The following is a 17,505-nucleotide window of genomic DNA, read 5'->3' as shown; positions in this document are numbered from 1 at the left end:
TTAGGAGAAGTTTCTTTCTTTCAAATATAAAAAAGTTTTCCAATTTATTGATTTCATTAAATTTTCTTGTACATACAACTACACTACACAAAATTACATATATGTAATGTATGCGTAATTGTAAATCTATAAATTTAAGTACTTGCATATAAAAGTGGCAATGGTATATATTGCATAAATTATGGAAAAAAATAAAAAATAAATTATAGAATGTTCTAAAATTATAGTGAAACTATTATAAAAACTTTCATTATACTCTTTCGAAACTTGTAACGCTGAAAATTAATTACATTGGTAAATAATTATTTAACATAATATTTATTTGCTATTAGATAACAAAAGTGTTTTTAAAAAAATATCAGTAATTTTTAATAAATAATTTTAATTTTTACATAAATTTTTTGAGTAAAAATATTTTGAGTTTAATATTTGAGTTTAATATTTTGTATATTGTGCATTAAAATATTTTTAAGTATTCTCTAATTAAAAAATTTGTGTTAAAGAAATTTGAAAACACCATGTAAAAGTATAATTTTCAAAAATTAAATTTAAAAAATTCGAATTTAATTACTTTAGAAAACATATTCTTTTTGTAATTGTGACATAATCTGAATATTAGACAATTTCGTTTTGGATGCGAGTGTTCGAAATTTTCATTGATTGAACAATAAAATATAAATGAAATATGCAAATTTATTAAAATTGCATTACGTTTTCTTTATGGGGAATTATTAACTTTGTTTATCTAAATACGAAAAATTTTCTATATGCACTTTTATCCCCAATTTTCTTATATCCCCAAATTTCATTCCAAACATTTATTTTTTCACTCTATCTATTTTTTGAGTAAATTTTGTTTCGGGAATTTCCAAATTTGTGTTAAAATGCATATTTGAATGCAATTTTCGCACGATTAGAGTACAAGTTGTTAAAAATGCAAAAAAAGTAAGTTTTATTCTAGTTCATCATATATATAGGCTATGGATCATAGATTAAATATAAAAAGAAAACCTATAATCCATACAATTCTCTTTAGGATTTTATTTTTCCTAAATTTAAGAAACAAATTTTTTATTTAACTACTAACAAAACGCTTAGGATTATAGAGTTGGTAAGCGTAGAACAAAGCATAACCAATTGTTCTATATATATACATATATCAATCACATTTCAATTTAAGAAACTATGAAAGGAGTTGAAAACAAAAATCAATCATTAAGAGAATATGTAAAATCATTATCTTTGTTTCAATTATATAATAAAATTCAATTAAAAAAAAAATGATATACAGAAGCATTTACGATTTACGTCATTTGTTCAAATTCTAGTTCATGTATTAACTACAAAATTATTACAAAATATAATATACAAATCATACATAATATTATATAATTACGTATATGTTTTGTACTGCACATGCAAGATAAACTTTTAATTTTTAAATAACTTGTCTTCTGGAATACTGGTTTTTTTTTTTTAGTACTTTTGACATTATCTGTAATGCGTCATCTATATATAAAATAAAAGTGTTAGAATAGAAATATTAAACTTTTTGAATATTCTACATATTATCTACATATATGTATATGAGAAGATATTTTTGGTTTTAATTTGTGAACTTTTCCTATCACCTATGCATATATGAATGTACTTTCAAAAATATCAAGGCAAATTTTTTCTATAAAGAAAATTATCCTTTATATAGAGAAGTTTAGAAATAATCAAAGAGAAATAACTTTTTAGTTTGAAAATTTTTTAAAACTATGTGCATATCTACTTATAATATTAATACAAAGTAGATATATATTATGTATATTTTTTCATAATGGTCTTATGATCTTCTATTTTTGGTATAATTGAAAATTTTGTAAAATGTTGGAAAATAATTTCAAGATGATGTAATTATTTGGTTATATTATATAATGTTCGTTTAGTTCTATTAATTTTTATAAGGAAATGTATTTGTAATATGAGAATTATAGATTTTTGTATTTGGAAAAGAAAAAAAATTTGCTAGATCACTAAATTGTTATTATTTGTCAGATTTATAGCAATCAATTAGATTGATTATAGTCAGATTATAGCAATGTTTAATTTTCGATTACAAACTGTAATTAGAAATAATACTAAACTGGACTCCAGACTTAAATTTGTAGTTACCATATAAAAATATGTAAAATGTTAGACTTTATCTGTCATTTTTATCTAGCTAGTCATAATATAGAGCGATTAGATGAATCAAATTTGTATATATAATATATACAAATTTGATTCATCTAAAATAGTGCAAATAAATTAAATTTTTAAAAATACAAAAAAAAAAAAAATATTAATTTAAAATTAATTTTATTTTCGTAAATAATTTTTATATATTCTATATTTTATTTCTCTTATATTTGTTTTTATTTACAGAAAGAAGAAATTCGAAAAAAATGTACTATTGAAGAATTTGCAATTTTCTTTTTAAATTTTGTGCGGAGTCAAACAGAAAAGTAAGTATTTTTTTTTATAATTCTTATTACATTTAATTTAATTTAGTCTTTGAATAAATTTAAATTAAATATTTAAAGTTTAAAATATTTCAAAATATATACACACAAATGCCAATTGAATTAGTTCCATCTTGATTAAGAGTGAAAAAATGAAAGATAGGCGGAATTTAGTATATACACAAACCAATTTGAGTACCAAGTTTCCGTACAAGCAATTTTATTCGCTAAGAAAAGCTTTCCTAAAATAAAATTTTAAAAATATTTAAGAACTCATAGCATTCTCTGAAAATATTTAGACACATTATGTAAGACACTGTATTATGTGAAGAGACCGCTCAATAATTTTGATTAACGTTTGCGAGATTCGATGCATTTAAAAGCTTAAAAAATTGGTGATTTTAACTTTAATTTAAAACCCATTTACTATAAATTAAAAAAGTACTAAAAATCAAAATTTACGAAAAAGTACTAAAAATCAAAATTTACGAAAAAGTACTAAAAATCAAAATATACGAAAAAAAAAACATGGCAAGTCAAATATCAAAGCCATTCATATTTGAAAACGATGTTTGACCTGAAATCTTTGATGTCAGGTTCATCCTAATATACACAGGCTATTTGGAGAATTTGGTATTTTCCTCAATTTTTTCTAAAGGTATAATTTGTGCGCCTTGATTTGATCCTTCAAGAATTTTAAAATTTAATTTTCACATGTGTTTTGTCAACACCATAAGATATTAAATTCAACATGTGTACATATGTATATGAATTGTTAAAAAATATTGACAATTTTCAGAATCTTTAAGAATGCAATAAAATCATTCCCTTTTTTAATCTTTTTCATTTGCTTATTTTCCACTTCAACATTAAGTGCATTTCTCCAAATATATACTTGAAAAGCCTCTTTAATAAATACTTATGTGCATTTTCAAACAACAAAATTAAATCAATTTTATTCAAATGCTCTTCAAATTCCTTCTTTAGATTAATTTTGAAAACGTTATGGAATTTTAGTTAATTTTTTCTTTTTATCTTTTGTTTTGAAAAATCTTTGAAAGAAAAGGAATTTTCTTTATGTATTATTTTGTTTTTTTGGTTTCTTTCACAAAAAATAAAAAAAAATAAAAAAAAGAATTATCCTTGTTCACCCCACCAATTAATTAATTTTTTCTTTCTTCCTTTTTTGTTTTGTTTTTAGTTTTTTTTTTCATATTGATATTATTGTGCACATCTCTTTAATATTTATTGAAATTTTATATTTATAGAAGAAGAAAGAAATAAAAAGAAGGAAGCTTATGTAGTATATGGAGTGGGAGAGAAAAAAAGTCAAAAAGAAAAAGAAAATTAAAAAATAAAAAGGGAAAAAATCACGCACATAAAATGCGCAAATCCCAATTAATTGCTTTTTCCATTTTCAAAGTCTCAAAACGAAAAACAAAAAAAAAAAAATAAAAGAAAAAAATTTCTCATAATTTTGATCCTTAAGATGTTTTTAGTCGGCGTCCATTGTGATTTTGAATCGATTTTGATTTATTCTCAATTATTTTTTTTTTCATCTTTATTCTTGTATCTTTCGTATAGACAAGAAGATTTACGTCTGAATCACCCCCTTAAAAATGATAAGGTTTTTTGACTATACTAGTTATAATATGTAATTCATATTTTCTTTAATTTATTTTGTAACGGTGATTCTCAAATTAATCCTAAGACCCCTTGAGATTCAGTTTAAGTATATCTAAGAATTTATGAAGGTAAAATATTAGTACACTGGTTGCGTATTGGACAACATTAATATTATATAGTAAAAATCTTATTTATTATTAATAAATTCGACTGGAATATTAAAGCTACAAATACGGTGGTATATTTTTTAAATAAAATTATATTGATTTAAGACCGAAAAATCTTGCAATAAATTGATCAAATATTAAAGTTCGATTGTAACTACATGTGAGTATGAAAGTTAAAATTGGGATTTATGAACAAAAAACATCGTAATTTTATTATTTGTGTACAAACGTTATGAGCAATTTTGTTAAGCAAAGCTTGGAAAGTTTAAAATCATTCGTAAATAACTTGAAGATGATACGTCAATATACACAAAAATAATACTCATATGTCTTAATCTTGAAGGCCACGAAGTATTTACGCTCTAATCAATACTCTACTCGGTCTTTATAGTATGTAATAAAATTTTATATGAGCGTATTACTTATTATTAATGCACCGTAAGAACCATATATCTCATGTTTTTCAAATATTTATGAAACAGAAAAATATTCACTTATATATATATATATATATATATATATATATATATATTAGCTTGGTTAATTGTTGGAAAAACTAATAAAAAGTGTGAAAATATATAAATTACTATTTTCGTAATTAAAAATTTTTTGTATACATAGTTCATCATATTATTATCGGATCTACCTATATTCTTAAATTACTCTTAGAAATTTCGAAATATTAGAGATATGTAATTTGAAAATGTAAAGCAGAGACAATTAATTAATAAAATTTTAAGAAATTCTAAAAAAAAATGGCACATTGGAGTAAAATATTGACTATGCTATAGAAAAAGGCTAGTCTTTACAATGATCTCTTTATAAATTATGTCGCTATAATGATTTACCGTGATTTCATATAATCATTTTATTATAGAGCCTTTTTTCGTACTTAATTATTTAATAAATTAGAATCTTTAAAAAATTAATTGAATCTTCAATTCCTACTCTAGAAATTACATTTAAAACTTTAAATACTCAATTTACGCCTCTCCTTTATACAATTTTCTTCTCAAATAACCTTTAAAATATCACAATTACCATTTACACATATTAATCACCTCCACATATATACCATATTATAACATTCATTCCAAAATTTAATAATAAATTCCTTAACTATACTTCAACCAAATTATTTGAGTATAAGCATCCTTAAATTAATTTAATTATGTTATGGTAAATGATATATGAATTATATTATGTGATATCTGAGAATCATTGGTTGAAATCATCTTTTATCTTTACGTCTATTTAACAATTATTGGTAACTATATGAAGATAAAAAAAAACAAAAATAATAATCAAAAATAAAATTTAAGTTATTTTTATTTTAACGAACATTGTAATAAATGGGTAACTGATGCAAGAAGATTAAAATTAAAGAGAAAAATAAGAAAGGAATTCAATAAAAAATTCAAAGAGAGTAACTAAATATGAAATTCATCAAAATTAGAAGGATATTAAGAAAAAGTATAAAAAAAAGAAGAAAAAAGGATATAAGTGAAATATAAATAGAAAATGGGGAAAGTTTTTTTTTTTTTTGATTATGATGCGTTCCTCTGTAAAAAAAAAAATTTTTTTTTTTTTTGCTGATTTGATTTCAGGTTTTCTTTTTTAATTTTCTTGTTGCTTACGATACGATATCATTAATGGTGGAAAATTTATTATAGAATGGGGGTTAAACGAAACAAAAAAAAAATGCCATTCAAAAGCAATGAGGGTCGTATATAAAAAGAATTAAATGTACAAAGAATAAGAAAGGTATAGGGAAGGGGTATTTAAAGACCAACAACACAAGAGCATTTAGTCTGTGTGCTTGTCATATTCTTTTAATTTTGATTTAGCCTCTAACTTAGAAACTTGTAATTTTATTTTAATTTTTCGGTCTTTGTTTTTTTCCTTCGTTTGCCTCTACATTATAATTTAGATTTTTTGTTTTTTTTTTTTTGTATTTCTTGGAGTGAAAATAATAAATTTGCATAATTTCTATCAAAAAAAAAAAAAAAAAGACCTTTTTAAATACAATTTTTAAACAAAAAAGAAGAAGAAGAAGAAAAACAAATAAATATGAAGAACAAAAAGCACGTGGGGTACAGAACGGTTATATTTTATTATATGTATACGTTTGGGGGAGTTGTCCTGATAAGCTTAAAGGTTAAGTTTCCAGAAGTTTATTCAAATTTCCAAATTATAGAGTAAATTGAATAGAACTCAATTTTGTGGTACAATTTTAGATCCGGCCTTTTTTTTTTTTGAAATTTTTGGATTTTATTATTTTAACAAATAATCTCGTTTTGCTGGGATTTTTAAAACTAAGACCGTATTTTTATATAGGAAATTTAACGAAAAAAATTTATTAGTTTTACCATAAATTATAGCTTAAAAATCGCTTATTTCCCTTAAAAAATTTTGCTTTTCTTACGAATTTGAATAATTTTGAACTTTGTATCTTCTTCTAATTTGGATTACAAAATCAAGTGGATTGCTGTTATAAATCTCAAAATTTGCAGCTCAAAATTTATTAACAGAGGTACCATTCCATTATTTTTTTTTTTGACAAAACTTAAATATCTTCTAAAACTTAAATAAACTTTCCAAATTATTTAAATACTTAAGTAAATGCTTTCCTTTTTAAACATTTTTCCTACGAGTATACGACTGTAACCGTACTTGAATTATCCGTCTATTTAACAATCTATTGACGAAAATATTCTATATACTTCTATTTTATTCAGGACATCAAAAATTTTTGGAAACTAACACTTTCGAATCCGAATTTTTTCAATTTCATTTTCTAATAAATTCTTGAATAAATTAAATTTTTTTTTTGTTTTTTCAATATTGCGGAATTGAAGCTTTTTTAATCCTTAAAAATTTTGATGAATAATTTTTTATTTTAATTAAACTTTAATATTAAATTATAAACGAAAAAGCAATTTTTGGAAAAAACACTTAAAAATGAGTTCAAAATTTATTAAAAATTTTAAAGAAAATCTTAAGAGAATTAAATGTTTATGCAAATGGAAGAAATTAAGACAAAAAGAAAAACCAAAAAAAAAAAGACGTTACCGTATTAAAAATGTGAAAACGCTTGGTTCTGTTTTCTCTTTTTTTTTTTTAATAGAGGGATGGAGTAACGTGAAATTTTTCATAATTTTCCTCAATTTTCTTTGTTTTCTATTTTTTTTTGTTCTTTTTTTTTTTCTTGTAAATTCTTCTCATACCATAATATTATTCTTTAAATTTTTTTCTTTAAAATAAAAATGTTTTTTTAATTCCACATAAAAATGTGAATAAAAATTTGTTTATTTTTAATATACATATATATACATATTTTCTTACCATGTCCACACACACATACTCAGTTATATAATAAAAATAATATTTTGTACATCGTTGTTTTATATAATCTCTTGTTTCCGGGGAGTTGATTATTGTAATATGCATTACTAGCAATAATATAAATGGTATATAAAACACTATAATAATTTAACATTAAAAAAAGAAAAGAAGGAAAACAAAAAAATATACTGAAGGGTTCCAGGATATCAAATGGAGACGCTACAATATAATTTACCGTACTTGTATGAACTACCCCGTCGCTCATAAATATACTTGGAATATACGTACCATATATATATTTATATATATAAACCTACATAAAAAATTTCTTTATTTCTTATTTTTCTAATTTAAATTTATCAGAACATGCATCTGCGGTCAAATTAATGTATTATTGTTATTATTGTGCGACTCGATATTTTTATGATACATAGATCATAAAACAAATCCTTAAAATAGTCTTTATTGTACGAGTATAATACGAGTAGTATGTATAGATTAGTATAGTCATATATTTTTGAGTTACACAAAAATAAAATCTTGGGTTATAAAGATAAAACAGTAAAACAAAAGTTTAAGGTTAATTTCTTGAGGGTATTTTTTTAAAAAGATTTTTATAATTTTATTCACAAAATTTCTAAAATTCATTTTATATGCTTTTCGAATGTATGAATGTGTATGAATATGACTAACAGGAAGAGGTTATGATTTATAATAGAGATAAGATGCCATAAGTGCACTTGCAGTCTTGACTATTTTTTAAAAATTTTTAAACAAACGACCATATTATAATATTATGTATGATAACGAATAATGTGAACTCAAAAATGTAAATATTTTTATTTTGGCAATCTATACATAAATCTAATACCGAATTATGCGATATAAGCATCAAATATAAAAATTATAGCCTATAGTGAATTTAATTTTACAATCGAAGATTTTGGTTTGGTTTTTATGTAATTTTAAAAGAAAAGATTTTAAGTTGATTGGTGAGAGGTGAACACAAAATCTTACCATTTTTTTTTTTAACAATCTGAATTCTTTAAAATCCCTTATAATTTTTACATTTATTCAATGAAATTTGAAGTAAAATTTTAATTCGCTTTTGATGTGAAAAAAAAAAATCCTCTAGTATTACTTATTAGCAAAAAAATTTCTGTCCCATTAAAGACTCTTGTTTATTTAGAATTTAGAAACTTTTATAATAAATTTGCTTTCATGAATTACATACTTATCATATTGTAGTTAGGACATGGGACTCCTCTTGTGTTCTAGCCTATTTTTTACTTGAAACTGCACAAATTCATGGCCAATAATCAATTCAGCATTTATTTTTGAAGAGTTCATGCAACATTTTTTGGATAAACATAAACTTTTTCTTTCGTTTTTTGTGTTTTCTTTTTTTAAATTTGAATAAATATATACCATTGCTGCTACATACCATTTCATAGATCCTCCTGAGTAAACAAAACTTTTATATTAGACGATGATCACAGCTTAGCAGGTTCGGAATAGCAATGTTTTAAAGTCAATCTCCACTCATACTTTTTTTTTTTTTTTAAAACTTTAAGTATAATTCCTTGTGAAAACTTTAAGTATAATTCCTTGAATTCCTTGCATTATTGAATATAATTTGGGAACCTCAGAATAAGGGCTTCGAAATAGCTAATATAATAGATAATAGCAAATATCTATAGAAAATTAAAGTTTAGAAATATGCAGATATTTCAGAAAATTGCGAACGGTATCAAAATTGAGTCGTGAATACTGAAAATTCAAAAATTTTTAACACTTTTCTCTAATCCATTTTGTGAACTGAAACCGAAACTATAGATAATGTTCCAATAAATTTTTTTTTTGCCTTATAAAAAATTAGCCATAATTTTGAGAATGCTGATTTGAATTTTACAACTGATAGTTACTCCATTATATTGCTATAGACTAGTATATTCCTCACTTGACTTTTCTATATTTGAGGAAAAATGACAAATGAGTACATATATACATAGCCATTTTATTATATTTTAATTACAACATAAATTTTTATAAATTTGATTATACATACATACATATATGTATGTAATTTTTTTCATACAATAAAAACTAATCATAAAATTTTCTCATTATGTTAATAAAATCTTTAAAATCAATGGCATCATCACCATCAGTATCAACTTCAGTAATCATTTCTTGTAATTCTTCTTCACTTATATCTGCATTAAGATAAATAGCAGCTTCTCGTAAATTATCAATAGTAATTTTATCAGTTTTATCGTCATTTTGTAATAAACGAAAAGATTTCATTAAATTTATTTTCGTATCTTTTTCAAAAATTTTTTCATGCATTAAATATAAAAATTCAGTAAATGATAATTTTCCAGTATTATTTTTATCAACATCATTAATAAATTTTTGTAATTCCGATTTTTTTGGTTCAAAACCGAGTGCACGAAATATTACTTTTATTGAATTTACTTCAATACAACCGGTTCCTAATGAATCAAAAAGATTAAAAACAATTTTCAGATCATCTTTTTGCTCTTCAGTGAATTCATAACGTATTTTTAAAGATTTTTTCTTAATTAGTGGTGAAATAATTGAATTTTTTTTAATTAATTTTTTATTCGAATTATTTGGGAAAGTTGACATATTGGATTTTCTATTTTTTATTTCAATTAATTGAGAAAATTGTTTTAAATTTGTTTTGTATGTTTATTTGAAATATGAAATAATTTTTTTTTTTTCGTTTTGATTGTGGTTGACAAATCTGCTTTGCTTTTTAATAGTTTGAAAGTTTTTGTAATTAATTTTATGATTTGAAAAACCTCAGTTTTCAATGTTGTTATAAAGAATAATATAATATTTTTGTGGAACAGAGAAAATGATATTTTTGATAAGTAATTCCTTTCATATTTTCACTATTAAAATTGAAAAAATTAATTTGTATATTTTTCAACAAAATATATTTTAAATTTTAAATTTCAACTAAGATTCTTATAAATTTTTCATCATAAATTTCTTTAAAATATTTAATATATTTCAGATTTGTTCGTGGTAATTCATCATCCTGTGATACACCAAAAAAAAACTTAACTTCAATAAATCAATCAAAAAATTCCATAATACCTTCATCAACGGTAGAAAATAAAGATACAAGTACAACGAATACGACACCAATTCGAAATGTTACTTCAACTTCTGTAGCACTTCATAAACAGTTTGAATATAATATAACACCAATTACAATATCAACTGGAAAATGTAGACTTTCATTAAATTCTTTTGATGAATCTTTATTAAGTAACAAAACTACTTGTATTGATGATAGTTTCAATTCTAATGGTCCAAATAATAATTCAGAAGCATCGAAATATCATAAAATCAATTTAAAATTTGAAGAAGAAAATTTAATTACTAAAAAACAATTTAATTGTAGTAAAGATGACGATACAATAAATATTCAAGAGCAAATAAGATCGGAGTCATGTCAAGATAAAAAAAAACTAGTTTCAACAAACAAATACGATAACATTAACAATAATTTAAATTTTTCCAAAATGAAAAGTACAAGTGATAAAAATGTATATTTAACGGAATTGGGATCAAATGATTTCCCAAAGTTAGATAAGAATTTAAAAAGTAATACATCCACCCCAATTAGAAAATTAAATAAATCTGGAAGTAGTGTTACAAATTATAATTCAATAATAGCAAATTCTAATAGTGCTGACAGAAGTAATATTCCATCTAGTGGGAAAAGTAATAAGAGTGGAAAATCTTCAAGACACAGGTAATTTTATTTTCGTAACTTAATGATTATTTGTGAAATTTTTTAATTTTTGTTTTTTATTTTTTTTTCATTTTCTAACAAACAGTAATCCTTCTACGCCTACAGGTGGTAGTAGTAGTGGAAGACCAAAATCATCTCCATTGTGCCTAGGTGATTTTTTCACATCACTAACATCTACATCATCATCTGTACAAAAACAAAAAAATCAAAATAAACGAAATTATAATAATAATAAAGAATCAACACCACGTTCAACTAACAACGATACAATTAATGATTCTAGTTTAAATAATACTATACAAAAAGAGAAATCTTATAAACCCAGACGTGTTATACCTACTCCAGTTAATTTAAATGATTCAGAAAATTTTATATCAAGTTTTTCAAGTCCAGCATTTCGAAATATAAATGAAGGCAATATAATGAATATATCAAAAGAAGAGATTGTAGATAAAAATAATTGTGTTATATTAAAAGATCGTGCTAAATTAAAATCAGAAATGCATAATATAGTAAAGGAATTCGCTGAAGAGAAAACATCTGATAATATACGCCAGAATCGTATAAAAACTTCATATGATGTAAAATTTTGTAATTTATTTGAAACACCAAAAAAATCATCATGTGGACCAGATCAAAAAACGTTAGAAAACAATTCAGATTTCAATACACCAATTAAATCAAATGAAAATTTAATTTTACCTATGGAATCTGATATAACTGATATTAATAATGAAATAAGTATTATTTCGTCAATTGATTTTAATAAGATAACCAATAAATTTATATTAAATCGTTTAATTGAAATCCATTCTGCTTTAATTGAATTGAACTTAGTTACTAATATTTTAAATGAGTTTACGTACCTGATCAATTTTTTTAATATTGATATAAAAGAATTCGTAAATTTCTTAGAGTTACCTACAAATCTTCCAACCACAGAAATAATTGATACACCTTCTCTAGTCGTAAAGCAAAAAAGTGATAAATTAAAAATTACTGACGAATTAAATCAAGATATTTTAATAGATCAAATACATCAACCACAACCAGAAAGCAATAAAAACGCTGATTTCGAAAAACCTATTTCAAATTTAAATTTTCATAGTGATATTGATAAAGCTATAAAAATTGAAGAATTATTATTAAACAAAGAAAATGAAAAAGATTCTACAGGAAATAAAATAAAAATTACACTGCCTGAAGAAATGAAATTTCAATTATCTTCCACATCAACTATCGATTCAAAATTAATTACTCATACAATGAATGATACAAATCCTGAACTTGTACTTAAAAATTTCATTAACTGCCTTTTTTATTCTTTGGGTGTATTAAAGAAACAAAGAAACCTCTTAGCATTATTAGACATTGCAACTTTACGAGTAATACTTGATAATGAATTGTTAAAAATTCTAGGAAAAGATTTAAGAGATTTCTTACAACAAATCTACAATATAAAATTAAATATTGAAAATACAAGACCAAAATTAGAATTATCCACGAAAATCAATAATTGTGGTAATTTTTCTAATGTATCATATCAACCTGATTCAGATACCAGTAATAATTTTACATCATTGAAAGAGAGTGGAGCTTTTAAAAAGCAAAGAGACTTATTTTATGTGATATTAAGGTAATGTAAATTTATATAGAAATTCATTAAGTATAAAAAAGCGAAAATAATTTAATATAATTATTTTTATAGAATTTGGGAAGCGAAACATTTAAGTGAAGATTGGAATTTTCAAATATTAGAAAATAAAATTCAAATGCTTATGTCAATATCAGAGAACCCTATTAATATGGCTCATTTAGCAAAATTATTTACTTCTCAACTTATTATTTCATTAAATTTCACTGTAAGTTCTCTTACATTTTATGTTTTTCCAGTTTTTTCTGATTTTTAAAAAAAATATTTGTTTTATTTTTTTTTAGGAACCATTAACTGATCTAGATCTCGGATTATCAAATATTGATATGAATAAATTAACAAAACTACGTCAACGTTTAGTAACACCTAGTCATTTTAGCCAAGATTATCAGTTTCCTGCAAATCAACAATTTTTTAAAGATTTTGTATTAACGGCACAATCTGTAATTTTTATTGAACAATTGAAAATTGCATTAGTATCAGAATTATTAGAATTAAATGATTCTACTTATGAAAGTATAGATTTAGTTAGTAAAACAATGGAATATAATCAGAATCAGACAGCAAGTACTAATAATAATCAAGATAATGAAGAAACTAATAGTAAAGAGGGAAGAACTAATGAAATCATTACTTTTAAAGAACAGGAGGGTACATCTCAAACAGAATTTCATGAGTACTTGGTAAAAATTAATAAACATAATTTTTGAATATTACATCTCATATTATAAAGTTATAATGTAAAAAATTACATTTCTTATCATAAATGTAGTTTCAAAAAATAATTATTGTGTTCTTCATTGATTTTTGTGAAAAGAAATGAACAGGAATTAAAATTAAAAATTAAGCTCTTATCATTTATAAAAATTGATTGCTTACTAATTTATCAATGTGTATGGAAAATAAATTATGCTATAACTCTGATTTATTTGTAGGTTCGCCCGGAAATTATTTCTACAATGCGAGTACTTGCAAAATTTCTCGCTCTTTTAATATTCCGTCTCCATCATTATGAAGGAAATAGGAATTCTCTAGCTGATAATAAGCAAATTGAACTAAGAAATATGGTAAATATTTATAAAATAAGAAAAAAATTATTTGAGATTAAGTTTAAGGAAATATCTCTATGAAATTTTTGTAGGAGTTTTTGTAAAGAATATGCAATCTCTTCCAAAAGTATTTTTTTTTTATTTAAATGGGATCTTTTGCCTTTGTAATCTACATAATTGAATATTCTTACAATATTTGCTTTGTTAATTTATTCCTTATTAATTTTTAAAACAAATTCTCCTTGTACATAAAATTTACAATATCAAAAACTAATATGAGAACATAAAATTTTTTATATTTTAGTTGAGACCGGAATTCGATGTATTCGGAATTCTTAAAACATCAGTGTACAATAGAAGATTAATTATAACATTACCTTGGGTAATAGAGTTTTTATCAATATTGGATATTGTAACCTTAAATTTGGATTATTATCGTGCAATGATAGATTATCTATATGAATTATATATGAAATTATCATTTGAAAATGGTTATAATAATGAAAACTATTATCAAAATACTTTCATCGTTTTCAATAAAAATTCGGATGGAAAAAATAGTACCGAAATAAATAATTCATCAAAGCAAAATCGAAACATCGATATAAATTTACAAAATTTAAGACCAACCACAATCTTTATATTAAAAACATGCCTCGGGTGGTTGTTTGAACAATTAAATAACATAGAAAATTATTATACATATAGACAAGCTGCCTCCATTAAAACAGAGAATATACAAATTGAACCAGAACCAATTGTAGAAAATCAAGATAAAACTTTCTTCAATTGCAATAATAAAAGCGATAATTTAAGGTTAGATAAAACCAAAATCAGTCAATCAAATAAAGAAGAGATTGATGATAAAGTTGTATCTGAAAAAAACTTTTCTTCGATTTCAGTCTCATCCACATCATCTTCTAATGTTAATTTATCTACGGAAACTGCAGTAAATGGTTTAAATGTTGGAAAAATTATAGATACTTTTGATCCACTTTTAGAAAATATTTTGAACGTATCGTGCCCATTTTTAGCAGATTTCCGAGTTTCAATTATGCCTACAAAATTATCAAAAAGTTTGTCACGTACTGGTCGTTTACGACATGTTACTACGAAAATGTTATCAGATAATAAAATAACAACTGTAATGTCAAGTGTCACAACATTACCATCATCACCAACAATTGTTACAACCCCAGCTGTTACACCAAGTTTTCATCAGTTAGATAAATCTGTATTGCTCTCATCGAACAGGAATGAAAGTTTAAATCCAAAAATGGAAAAAAATTCTCAAACAAAATTAATTGAAGCATTCTTGCATTCACAAAGTTTATCTGTTAGGCGCATTATTGAATTTGTAATTGAGAGGACAACATCAGCAGTAATTAAAGATTTTCAAATGGAAGTCATCCTAAAAAGCAAAACGGAAGCAAATATCGAAATAGATAAAATTTTATGTTCCGATACGGTAAAACCTGTGGTAAGATGAATATATAAAAATTAAGAATAGTAGAATTTTTGTCAAAATTTATAATATGTATTTTTATTTCATTTTAGATAGTTTTAAAAAATGAAATGATTAAAATATTTGAAAAGGCTTTGGCGAACGTTAGATCGCAATGGGATGCTATAATAGAAAATATGATACAAGTTCGAGTTGAAGTAAATCAATATTTCTCTGTACTAACAACAATTTTTATTTTTCTTAATTTATTTTTTAACTACAGAAAGCTTTAGATTCCCTGCTGCCTAATGAAACATTGCCGGTAATAAAATCAACTTGTGCGTCTATTATAATACAGAAATGTAAATTAAAAACTGAAAGCTGGAAACAATCAAGCCTTACTATTCAGAATTTTTATTCCAAAGATATTGATAAATTTTTACAAAATTTTTCTGCTAGAAAAACTGAACAATCTACTGAATTAAGGATTGATTTGAATCAAAATATACTACCATCTGAAATTCTGTGTAAACTGCAATTTTGGCTGCATGCAACCAGTAGACGAGATGAATTTGTTAATGAAATTGATTTAAAGAAATTTTGTGATGACTTACTGCTAACACTAAATGGTCATATATTGCCAACAAGTTTTTATAAAGTTTGTGGAATAACTACTGTTATTTTAGTACAAAATCTGGGTAGAAACATTTTTAAGAAATTATTTCAAATAGTTTTTAATATTTTTATTTAAATTTTAGTTTTAAAACATTCCAATATTTTTACGGATAGTCTTGTGCAAAAATTCATTGATATATGGTATGTTGATAAAATGCTAGAATTTTCTCAAGTGGAAGATCCTTTAATAGTTAAGAAAAATATTAAAGGGGATAGTGAAGAATCTTCACAGTCGGAAAAATTATCAGAGGATAATAAACAAAATAAATGTATGATTTGTTAATTTTTATACAATAATTTTAAGCTTATAATTTATTGTGATATTCTTAAATTTTTGTTTTGGTTTCTCTTTTTATTTTAAGATAATATATTTGACTCGTACTTTGGTGAATCATTTTTAAAACCATTATGTGGTTCGAAATCCTTAGAATCAATTGAAAAATATGCCAGTATTACTGTTAATATTATTATTAATAACTTGCTTACGATATCATATGTTAATGATAAATTTGTGTCACTTTTTAAACAAGATTGGAGACCTGTAAGTTAATGATATTTATGAATATTTATCAAAAAATTCTGTTAGTTAAAGATATTAAACATAATTATATTCTTTATTTTTATTTCAGGAAGAATATGAAAATTTAAAAAATATTTTGGAACGCATAAGTAGTAATACTCAAATTAAGAATGTTACACATGATGCGGATGATAGTAAGTCAAGTTTATTTATGGAAATGTTATCTGACTTATTAAGAGATATAGACGATTTTTAAATGAATTTTTGTTAATGTACGACTTATTAAATATTTAAATACATTATTCAATTTATGAAAAAAATTCATAATAATAATACTTAAAAATATATTTGTTTTTTTTTTAATAAAGTGACCTCATAAAAAGTTTTCTATAGTAGTAATTCAATTTGTCATAGGTAAATTTATATAGAATGTTCGTTTTGGATTTAAATATATAGTCTATATTAAATGTTCTTGAAAAACAAAAAATGTTTGCAATTTTTAATTATGATTACCTAAAAACAATAAACAATATTTATGTATTTGTAAAATATTGAAAGAAAATTTTATTATAGATACTCTAAAACTGCAAATTGTATTATTAATAAATTCTAAACCTAATTAATATTGATTTTTTTTATAATTATGTAAAATTAAACATATACATAGTTTTGTTTTAAAACTATTACTTCTTGTAACAGATTTAAAATATTTGATGTAATACTAGTTTAAATGAAATTGATAT

The 17,505-nt window shown here is 23.2% G+C and overlaps 1 protein-coding gene across 1 annotated transcript in view; it reads left to right on the top strand.

Annotated features, from left to right (window-relative positions):
• LOC129606059 (MATH and LRR domain-containing protein PFE0570w) overlaps positions 1–17,333 on the top strand; it is a 113,416-nt gene extending 96,083 nt beyond the window's left edge. Inside the window, exons 2-13 of the mRNA XM_055516122.1 lie at positions 2,413–2,492; positions 10,674–11,420; positions 11,506–13,056; positions 13,129–13,282; positions 13,359–13,757; positions 14,010–14,141; positions 14,428–15,603; positions 15,681–15,785; positions 15,851–16,265; positions 16,326–16,511; positions 16,605–16,783; positions 16,872–17,333. Coding sequence (XP_055372097.1) covers positions 2,413–2,492; positions 10,674–11,420; positions 11,506–13,056; positions 13,129–13,282; positions 13,359–13,757; positions 14,010–14,141; positions 14,428–15,603; positions 15,681–15,785; positions 15,851–16,265; positions 16,326–16,511; positions 16,605–16,783; positions 16,872–17,018 — 5,271 coding nt within the window. The 3' untranslated portion in view covers positions 17,019–17,333. The remainder of the gene's footprint in view (positions 1–2,412; positions 2,493–10,673; positions 11,421–11,505; positions 13,057–13,128; positions 13,283–13,358; positions 13,758–14,009; positions 14,142–14,427; positions 15,604–15,680; positions 15,786–15,850; positions 16,266–16,325; positions 16,512–16,604; positions 16,784–16,871) is intronic.
• The last annotated feature ends 172 nt before the right edge of the window (positions 17,334–17,505 follow it).

The sequence above is a fragment of the Condylostylus longicornis genome, unplaced genomic scaffold (assembly GCF_029603195.1).
Source record: "Condylostylus longicornis isolate FDR11 unplaced genomic scaffold, ASM2960319v2 ptg000017l, whole genome shotgun sequence".
NCBI classification, from domain to species: Eukaryota; Metazoa; Arthropoda; class Insecta; order Diptera; family Dolichopodidae; genus Condylostylus; species Condylostylus longicornis.
Note: the sequence above shows the minus strand (reverse complement) of the source record. Positions and strands in the feature narration are given on the sequence as shown.